Source organism: Gadus macrocephalus, chromosome 17 (assembly GCF_031168955.1).
Source record: "Gadus macrocephalus chromosome 17, ASM3116895v1".
NCBI lineage: Eukaryota > Metazoa > Chordata > Actinopteri > Gadiformes > Gadidae > Gadus > Gadus macrocephalus.
Genome location: NC_082398.1, coordinates 4756278 through 4766184, shown reverse-complemented (window position 1 = coordinate 4766184; position 9907 = coordinate 4756278). Strand labels below are relative to the sequence as shown.

Sequence of the window (9907 nt, the reverse complement as noted above, 5' to 3'; positions counted from 1 at the left end):
TTGTGTTCAGAGTTTTTTGATTCTGTACTTTGGTTTAGTACAGGTTTATGTAACCAGATAGGAACTTATGATCCAGGGCAATTTAAAATCATAAATGTCATTGATGTCATAATCATGGTAAATAGTTTCCACTGATAATAATGAATAATCTACTGCCCTCGATTGTGTCGTCTCATTTGAAGTAACATACGAGCAAGTTAACGCAATATTGACCGGATTGATAGGAACAATAGCCGTTAAAGTAACTGCAAAGATTTAGAAAGGGACTCTTTTCCTCTTTTGCACATCACATGTGTGCTTTCAAATGTACAGGATGCTTTCCTACGCCATTCCACAATTTTCTCTCCTCTAATAAAAGTTAAACAACGAATTGTGGGTCCGACTCCGATTGTCTTACAGGAATGCCGAAAAACCAAAAGATTCGCACTTCGTTTGAGGTACCGTACGATGGAACTTCCCTGCCGTCTTATCACACATGAATGCTTTCCGAGAGGACTTTACTCAGCCTTGTCACCCCACATTAGGCGGGGGACGCCCTGCCTAGATGCTCGGAGAACCTTGATGTGTAAGGATAAGAGTGCCATGGTTCACGACCACTCCCTGCTGTATCATTACCCACCGAATCCCTGAGATGGGGGATAAGACCGCGATATAACACACCGTAATATACGTTTCACGTCTGATTTCAATACGTGACCGTCAGGAGAAGACATGTCCATGTGTGTTTTGATTTAATTAATCAGATGTTTTTCTTTTTCAAGCTTATCTTGTGATTTATTCAAACACCTTTTACTCGTGTGCTTGTTTTAAACCGCCAGTCGGGCTGACATCTCCTCGGATAACGGCCCTGCTGGGATCTTTGGATTCTGCTGTCATGGAAACCTTTCGTTTTTTATGACCCAATAATGCTTACCCTTCACAGTGATAAGTAGGACCCTGGTGTTTGCCTGTGGGTTGTCCATCTGTGTGTGTGTTTGTGTTTGTTTGTGTGGAGGGGTGTGTCTGTCGCCCTGGACTTCCACCCTGCGGTGATATCTCCGTCATGCTCCTCCATCATAGCCCCCAATCATTCTGTGATAGCGGAGCAATAAAACCCACGTCCCTCACACACACACACACACACACACACACACACACACACACACACACACACACACACACACACACACACACACACACACACACACACACACACACACACACACACACACACACCTGTTGACAGTGTGATGAGGGCCGTTAGTCTTGGTTGTTTCCATCAAAACAAATGATAATGAATGCAACAGAACTTTCATGTTTGCTTAAATCCCCCCCCAAAAAAAGAATAGTATAAATATTTACTTTTATGAACACGTACAATGGATGCGGATGTAATGAAATCATAAAAAATAAGTAGGCCTATAAACTTATACTGTATTGATGTTTTTGAACATGTACAATGCCTGCCGATCTGTGTTGAGATCACTAATTAACTGAACAACCGAGCTCCTTTTTCAGCTGCTTCTCTGTTCATGTTCCTATTTTTTAGTAAGGCCAGCATAAAACAAACCAATCTTATGTGTCGGATGACACATGCGTTGATGATCCGTCACGGTGCGTGGGAGTAGGTATAGAGACTGAACTATTCTTATCTTTGTTCACTCCCACCTTTTATACCTATCTTCTCACGATTCCTAGACCATACACGTACCAGCCTATATATAGTTGGGCCGCGTCCCCGTCTCTACCTTCTGTACATACAGACCCTGCGCGGGACATCTCTCACATTTGGGATTTAAGGATCTGATATTTTTTGCAAAGACATTGTCTTCTCTTGTGTTTTTTTCCCCTCTCTTTCTTCATCGTCTCCGCTTCTTAAAAAAATCAACATGTGTACAGGCGTTTGCTCCAAGGTGATCGGCATCACTCTGTATGTCCTGGCCGCCGTGTCGATCATATGCAACATCATTCTGTTCTTCCCCGGCTGGTCCACTGATTACGCAGAACACATTACGGAGGAGGTCAAATACATGGGAGGATTCATCGGGGGTGGGATAATGGTGAGTCCCCCTTGTTTGGTTGGTTTGATTGTTTTGTATTACGTTCAGACACCATGGGCTAATGGTCTAACCGAAGTGTCCACCCCCCCTAAATAAAGTGTGGATTTTGCAACAAATGTATGTAGTCCAGCATGCCTTAGCTTTTCTGTGACATGTCCCCCCCCCCCCCACACACACACACACACACACACACACTCTGACCCTCATTTATTTCTGATACAGGTGCTCATCCCTGCCATTCACATTCATCTGACCAGCGCCAAGGGCTGTTGCAACAACCGCTGTGGGGTAAGTGTGAGGTTGGGCTCCAACTCAAGGCCTGCAGACACTTACATTTATTCCCGCCACATCCTTTTCGGAGAAGAAAAGAAACCTCGGACAGATGTGCAGACAGATGTTCTCAGACCGATTTTCCCCGAGATGTTCATGCAGAGGTTCAGACCAGGGAGGTTTGTTCCGATGTTCTCAAACGGATATTCTCAGACAGATTAGCCACAATGTGCTGGCTCCTCGCCAAAGCAGTGACAATCCAACCGTTTTTGGGTTAAGACGCACCCGGGGCAATAATGGGGTTGCTCCGGGTGCGCACACAGGTCGGGATTAGCACACAGGTCATCGTGATAACTAGGGGTCTTTTAAAGAGAAAGAGAGAGAACCTTCCATCGGGAAAGTTGTGGTGGTTGACGTGTTGTCGAAGTTCCCGTACAGTGCCTGCCGTGGCACTTTGCGTATATGGCTTAAAAGACAGAGCCGAATCAATATGTCCCCTAACATTGTGATTTTGTGAGACCTGTGATCTGTGATCCATAGATGTTCCTGTCCATCGGGTTTGCGGCGGCCGGAGTATTGGGGGCTGTGTACAGTTTGAGCGCCGCCTCCCTCGGCGTGGTCAACGGGCCGACCTGCAGGTGGAAAAACTCGACCAGCGGCACCCTTGAGTGGGGAACACCTTTCCTGGGCCAGTAAGGGAGAAATTAATTGTTCTTGTTACTAATCGTGAGACATTGGTTCTTTTTTATTAGGCTTAACCCACCTGACAATATATTACACGGGGTTATTTGACTGCTTGTATCAAGTCATTTGCAAGCACTAAAACTAGGTGGCTACATAAAGGAGGGTCACAAAATTGTCGTCGTTAATGTTTCATTGCGGTCGTAAAACTTTGCGGCGATCACGCGCTCATCCATTGTGGCTCTCTCTTAGGGCTCATTAGGACTCGATCAAAAAGAGGCTAATATTGTCATATTGTGTGTGTTATTCTAGCAATGTCATTAGCACGGTCGCTTGCCGATCGCCAGGACGACACCCCATACCACGACTAGCATTCTATTAGTGGGATGAAACAACAACAACAAAAAACATGTTGTTGTTTTTTCTCCTAAGAAACGTGAGCTACCTGGAAAACAAGGAATGGTGGAGCTTGTGCATCGAGCCAGCGGGCGTGGTGGAGTTCAACCTCACGCTATTCTCCATTCTGATTGTCACCGCGGGCGTCAGCATGGTGCTCTGCCTGATCCAGATGGTCAACGGACTGTTTGGGTGTCTCTGTGGCACCTGCTCTGGCAAAGAGGTGAGTGGACACACACACACACACACACACACACACACACACACACACACACACACACACACACACACACACACACACACACACACACACACACAGAAACAAAGACCCCCACACACGCACACACACACACACACACACACACACACACACACACACACACACACACACACACACACACACACACACACACACACACACACACACACACACACACACACACACACGAACACACACACACACACACACACACACACACACACACACACACACACGAACACACACACGAACACAGCGCACACACAATGTGACAACCAAGCTTTCTCTAAGCTCACGAGTGCTTTTATTTGTTAAATTATTATCAAATAATTATTTAATCATTATTTATCAATTATTCTTCTGACTGATCACTGCATTTTCCATTTCCTCAACAGTAAGCACGACTTCAATGCATAGAGGAAAAATAAGCGAACAACGTTCAAGGCACCGACAGCATCATCGTTATCATTATCATCACCATATTTATTGTGACCAATAACTGTTCTATTTTTTCCACATCCTCATTCTTGTACCATATCATATCATCACACGTAGGGAAAGCAGTTATCTTACTGATTAAAGCGGAATAAGATATATAGTTTGCCTTATAGTGACGGTAGTAGATTAGAAAGAAGACGATTTTGTCACCATATAGAATTGTTCCTGTAAATAATTGTACCTGCTGGCAAATTCATCCTACTCACACCACTTAATAAACTAATGAATATAAAAGAAAGTTGTACACAAAGCCGCCTGACTGAGCCTTATTAATAAGAAGAAATGGGTCATTAACACATTTTGTAATTACATTTTGTAATATTTTGTCAATAATGTGAATGATATGGCTATGAAGTCAAGATATAGCAAAATCGGATTTCAGTGTAAACAGCAATAAATTATTGTGAATGTGCTCATTCAATGTATGTCATGCTATGGGCCCTATGTCTTGCCGTTTTTTGTAATAAAATAAATGTACACAAATATATTAACATTAATTCCTCATCAATTGGCGTTTTGTAATTTAAATTCAATGCAAATTTGCCATCTATTTTGTGGGGACAGCGAGAGAGTTATGATAAATCGATTCAGCAATGTTACCAATATATTTTTGTATATAACGGATAACATATAATAAATATTCTTCCAAGTTAAATTCACAAACTGTAACCAAAAACGTGCTGACCCCGACGTGATTTGAACACGCAACCTTCTGATCTGGAGTCAGACGCGCTACCGTTGCGCCACGAGGTCTTACAATAAGAGTTTTAAGCAACAATAAATAGTTCCTGTATATGTGACATAATGCTCAACAATAAACTGACTTGCGTTTGATTAACGGTGACCTAACTGAACACCTGAAGGCATTTACTTCAAATTTGGGTCAATCGAACGACGGCATGCATTTCTACGAAGCCTCTCCTGTGTAGCCTACCATACGGCCAACCGTAAGCATGTAACAAACACCGTGGCCAAGGTTTAACTTGTATTTTTTTTTTTTAATCCACCGAGTAACTATCTTTCTAGTTCTTTACCTGAATGAACTAGATACAACAATGGCACAAAGAATTGTTCTGAATATACCGCACTCCATCGCTAGGTGTCACTGTTGCACATTTTCAAGGTGTTTGTGTTTATTTGGGTACCTGTGCGTGTGCGTGTGTGGAAACGAGTGTGTCCAGTAAATGCAGGAATGTCAACAGGTGGCATGATGAGCAGAAAGAGGGCTGGTGTCTCGGTGCTGGACTGCTGGTCTAGAATCCCTGCAGAAATGTGGTAAGTCAGTGCATTTGGATACAAGAGCACTAGAGGGAGAGAGCGAGAGAGCGAGAGAGTGAGACAGGGGATCTAAGCGGTAAACGATGGGCCTGCTAATCGGAGAATCGAGCGGTGAGTAGCTGAGGCAGCCTGGGCAATGGGCATGTGAGTGGATGCCTGCGGTCGACCGCGGTTATTTATCATTATTTTTACATTTAGATTTATTTTATAGGCGACGATCCAAATGTTTCAAAACAAACTTAAAAAAAATATTGTTTTCAGTAATTACTCTCGTTGGACCTATTTTCTCATAACTAAACGTTAATCGAATGCGCATATCAAAGAACGAATGTTTTGAAAACTCAAGCACAAAGCGCAAGGCAAAATTTAGCCAGCGTTTAGTCTTACAAGATTCCACATTATTTATGGTCACATGTCTTATACAAGTAGACGGCAGTACAATTATTCTGTTCGGGATCCTCGTTTGCCTTTGTGTGTATACACAACAATAAGTGAATATAGTGTTTGGTAACACTTTATAATAAGTTGCAATAACAAACCAGACCTAACCCTTTGTTAATATTTGTTATTGTTACTAAAATATCTATTTGGCACAAGTTACCTTTTTTCATCATTCGTTAAATATTAGTTGTTTGAATAACCCCTAAGCCAACCCTATGACACGACCCTAACCCTAACACACGGCCCTAACCCTAGCACATGGACCTAACCCTAACACATAGCCCTAATCCTAAGACCTAACCGGCGACACTCTGTGGTCAGTGAAAAAAGACTATAAACTTGTGCCAAATAGACAAATATTAGGGAATGACTAGTTTGCTATTTATTATAGCACCTTATTAAAAAGTGTTACCGCGGACTGGAGTACAGCTTGAAACGAGCACCCCTCCAAAAAATTAAATAGTACCTATTGCCCATCACTTTAGCCGTTACACATACTATTCATGATTTGCTTTCTTTCTTTTATTGTTGCCTTCAATATTGTCTTCAATATGTATTTGACCAATAATGCGTCCTCGTTGTTTTTTTCTATACCCCCCTCACAGGGGCGTAACACAATAGCCTGTCTGAATTGTATGCAGCTGTATCCTTTTGACAGTCTGCTTTGCATGAAATATTGCGAATTTGCTAATCACAGTCCTAGTCAACAGCATACCCTGGTAATAACCTCTGTAACAATTTTCATAACCATGCCCGCTCCAGGTCGTCTCAGCGGCGATCGGAGACCATGGTTGCGCTGGCTTGGGTGGGTCATCTTTGGCCTGCTGGTCGCCGGCTTCGCCAGACAGTGCACATCGTTGTATCTCAACTACAGGTCTGAGAAACGCACACACACACACACACACACACACACACACACACACACACACACACACACACACACACACACACACACACACACACACACACACACACACACACACACACACACACACACACAGAGAGAAACAAACAAACACACACTTATGAATGCACACACTCTCCCCCCAATGCTATTTTGGCGCTGGTTTTAACAACTGTTTAATTGTAGCCGATTACTTATTATGTGTTTACAAGTTATAGGGTCATTCAGGAGACGCAGGTGTAAAATCACCGTATTTTCCACCGTATTTTTTTTTTTACCTTCTACTCGGCTCAAAAGTCGGATCCCGTTTTAGGTAGGCCTACTTGGATTTACTGAAGTGGCTCCGTCTGAGTCACCTTGGGGCGCAACCATGGTGCAACTTAAATAAAAGAGTGAAAGTTGAAATGGCATGAAAGCTAAACGGTAGGTAAAAAATAGGTATAAAGCTCATAAAAAAAATAAGACATGAGGCTACATTTCTACCAAACCGGTTTCGTGTGTCTTCTTCTTGAAGGTGTGGTGAAGTCGCCATTTCACAAATCCCATATTCAGCTAAACGGACTGGTTATTCATGAAGAATAGGTAATTCCAGTTCTCCAACTGCATCATTTGCAATCTTTGCCAAACATGTAGCTGCTGAGTGTTCCCATCACTTTAATGCATAACCTCTAGACATGCCAGTAGATCGCTAGGAGGTAAGGTAATTAACCAAGGTCAGGACCTCGGTACATTTTTGGAGCTAATTTTTTTTTGGGATATCTATCTATGAGAGAGAGAGAGAGAGAGAGAGAGAGAGAGAGAGAGAGAGAGAGAGAGAGAGAGAGAGAGAGAGAGAGAGAGAGAGAGAGAGAGAGAGAGAGAGAGAGAGAGAGAGAGAGAGAGAGAGAGAGAGAGAGAGAGAGAGAGATGGGGGTTTGGGGGGGGGGAAAGTGAATTTAAAAGAGGGTAAAGGGAAAAAAGTAAATGATCGACCTTTAAATCATTCTTCAGGTAGTGTGTGTGCGGGCGGGGGGGGGGGGGGGGGGTGTAGGGGGATACAGAGAGAGAGAGAGAGAGAGAGAGAGAGAGAGAGAGAGAGAGCAGAGGATGTGGCTCTCGTTCTCCGTCCGGGCTCAAAGAGTGTCTCCCGTTCAGCTCCCTCCAGCCCGTCGGGCCGTTGGAGGGGCCCCTGAGCGTGTTGCCCAGGGTACCGGAGACGTGCCGGCCCCACACCCACCTCATGTTCCTGAAGACCCACAAGACGGCCAGCAGCACGGTCCTCAACATGCTCTACCGCTTCGGCGAGGAGCACGGCCTCCGCTTCGCCCTGCCCATGGGCTACATGCTGGGCTACCCCTACACCTTCAACGTCCACCGCATCAAGGGCTACCGCGGCAACCGAGCCGCCAAATACGACATCATGGCGAACCACTTGAGATTTAATAAGGATGAGGTACGGCCCCCGAGCATGTGGCCGAAGGGCCCTGAAACCTTTTCCCCCCCCCTTCATTTCTTTAGCGTTCAAAGTTGCCATTGTCTCCGTTAATATAGGGTCTTATTATATTGGTGATGATGTCATCCCTTGATTTGAATCTTGAGCATACGATGCATGGGGTGCACACATGTATATAATTGGACATTTCTAATTAAAGACATAAAATGGTTTTGATTAGATCAGTTTTGATAGTAAAATATGTCTGCCGTGGATTTACTCCTTTACCAGGTTTACTTTTTGCCTTCTCTCCTCATTATAAAGGGCTTTTGCCACTTAAAATAATAGCATGTGAAAGGGGCAAATATCCGCACTCAAACCCAATAAGATAAACTCATACATATTAGCCACATTTGCATATCAACTTTTTTGTCACTCAATGTATTTTTTCTTTCTCGTCGCCCTCAGGTACAGAAGGTGTTGCACGAAGACACGTTCTACTTCTCCATCCTTCGAGAGCCCCTGTCCCTGGCCAAGTCCTCCTTTGCCTACTTCCATGACATATGCCCCACCTTCCGCAAGCTAGAGAGCCTGGGGGCCTTTGCGGACAGCCCCGGTCGTTTCCACAAGGCCCATCGCCGTAACTCCCACTACGCCCGCAACCTGCTGTGGTTCGACTTCGGCATGGACCCCAACGCCAACGTGACCCAGGAGGTGGTGAGAGAGGGCCTGGTCACGATACGCAAGAACTTCAAGTTGATCCTGCTGTCGGAGTACTTCGACCAGTCCATGGTGCTGCTGAGGCACGCCCTCTGCTGGCCGCTGGACGCCGTGGTGTCCTTCACCCTGAACAAGGCCCACTACAGGCCGCCGACGGGCGGCGCAGAGGACGGCTTTGACCTCAGGCAGCCGGTGGTGGACGTGTCGCTGACGCCGGCGCAGCGCGAGAAGCTGCGGGAGTGGAACGCGCTGGACTGGCACCTGTACCAGTCCTTCAACCGCAGCTTCTGGGAGGACGTGCGGCGCTTCGGGCCGGAGCGCATGGACCAGGAGGTGGCGCTGCTGCGGGCGCGGCGGGACCAGCTGGCCGGCGTCTGCCTGCTCAAAGCCGGGGAGCCCGTGGAGGCGCACCACATCGGGAACGAAGACATCCGGCCGTACCAGTGCGGCTCGGTGCGGGTCCTGGGCTACGAGCTGCAGCCGGGCCTGGACAACGCCACCACCGAGGCCTGCCTGCGCCTCATCCGGCCGGAGATCCAGTACAAGGACCTGCTGGACGCCAAGCAGTTCCCCCGGTCTCAGCCCTCCATCAGGGACCCGGCGAGGAAACTGGACGTTAATGGGACGATTGAAAAGTGCTAGGGTCACCCCGGAGTGCTGTGCGCCGCGGACAGTTGAGTTCTTACTAAAAAGGACGCCACTTTTGGGGGATATATAGGCCTACAGATTATTACAATTTTTCCTTTTTCAGATATTATTGGGAATATGCTTCTGAATGATAGCACACGTCTTGTTACAGAGCCACATTCAGTCTTCGGAAGTTAGAATCTTTGATTTTCTAAATGACATTTACCATTCCTATTTCTCAACATAGGTTTTTTTATATATTTGAAATGGGGAAATAACCGGGAATGATGCTTCATTTCTTTATTGCTTTGTATTATGTTGCTTACTGAACGTACCCGCTAAAAAGAGAATGAGAATTAATCGCATAAGCATACTGTGAATTA

The 9907-nt window shown here is 45.4% G+C and overlaps 2 protein-coding genes and 1 non-coding gene across 3 annotated transcripts; 2 read left to right on the top strand and 1 right to left on the bottom strand.

Annotated features, from left to right (window-relative positions):
• Nucleotides 1-1706: 1706 nt before the first annotated feature.
• LOC132475622 (transmembrane 4 L6 family member 4-like) lies at nt 1707-4628 on the top strand. The gene is made up of 5 exons (XM_060076854.1): nt 1707-2039; nt 2262-2327; nt 2850-3001; nt 3423-3609; nt 4041-4628. The coding sequence occupies exons 1-5, from the start codon at nt 1869-1871 to the stop codon at nt 4041-4043; spliced, it is 579 nt and encodes a 192-aa protein (XP_059932837.1). The 5' UTR covers nt 1707-1868; the 3' UTR covers nt 4044-4628.
• A 196-nt stretch (nt 4629-4824) lies between these two features.
• Nucleotides 4825-4896, bottom strand: trnaw-cca (transfer RNA tryptophan (anticodon CCA)). The gene has a single exon. It is a non-coding gene; the product is annotated as a tRNA-Trp (tRNA).
• Nucleotides 4897-5417: 521 nt separating this feature from the next.
• LOC132475574 (galactose-3-O-sulfotransferase 2-like) lies at nt 5418-9907 on the top strand. Its single transcript, XM_060076781.1, has 4 exons — nt 5418-5532; nt 6625-6736; nt 7901-8198; nt 8646-9907. Exons 1-4 carry the CDS (start codon nt 5505-5507, stop codon nt 9537-9539), a joined length of 1332 nt encoding a protein of 443 aa, XP_059932764.1. The 5' UTR covers nt 5418-5504; the 3' UTR covers nt 9540-9907.

Excerpts from the sequence above, each read along its gene's own strand:
- LOC132475622 (XM_060076854.1), top strand. The coding sequence starts at position 1,869 with ATGTGTACAGGCGTTTGCTCCAAGGTGATCGGCATCACTCTGTATGTC. Across the intron at positions 2,040-2,261 it reads TCATCGGGGGTGGGATAATG|GTGCTCATCCCTGCCATTCA; the intron begins GTGAGTCCCCCT and ends TTTCTGATACAG. Across the intron at positions 2,328-2,849 it reads GTTGCAACAACCGCTGTGGG|ATGTTCCTGTCCATCGGGTT; the intron begins GTAAGTGTGAGG and ends TGTGATCCATAG.
- LOC132475574 (XM_060076781.1), top strand. The coding sequence starts at position 5,505 with ATGGGCCTGCTAATCGGAGAATCGAGCG. Across the intron at positions 5,533-6,624 it reads GCTAATCGGAGAATCGAGCG|GTCGTCTCAGCGGCGATCGG; the intron begins GTGAGTAGCTGA and ends TGCCCGCTCCAG. Across the intron at positions 6,737-7,900 it reads TCGTTGTATCTCAACTACAG|CTCCCTCCAGCCCGTCGGGC; the intron begins GTCTGAGAAACG and ends TCTCCCGTTCAG.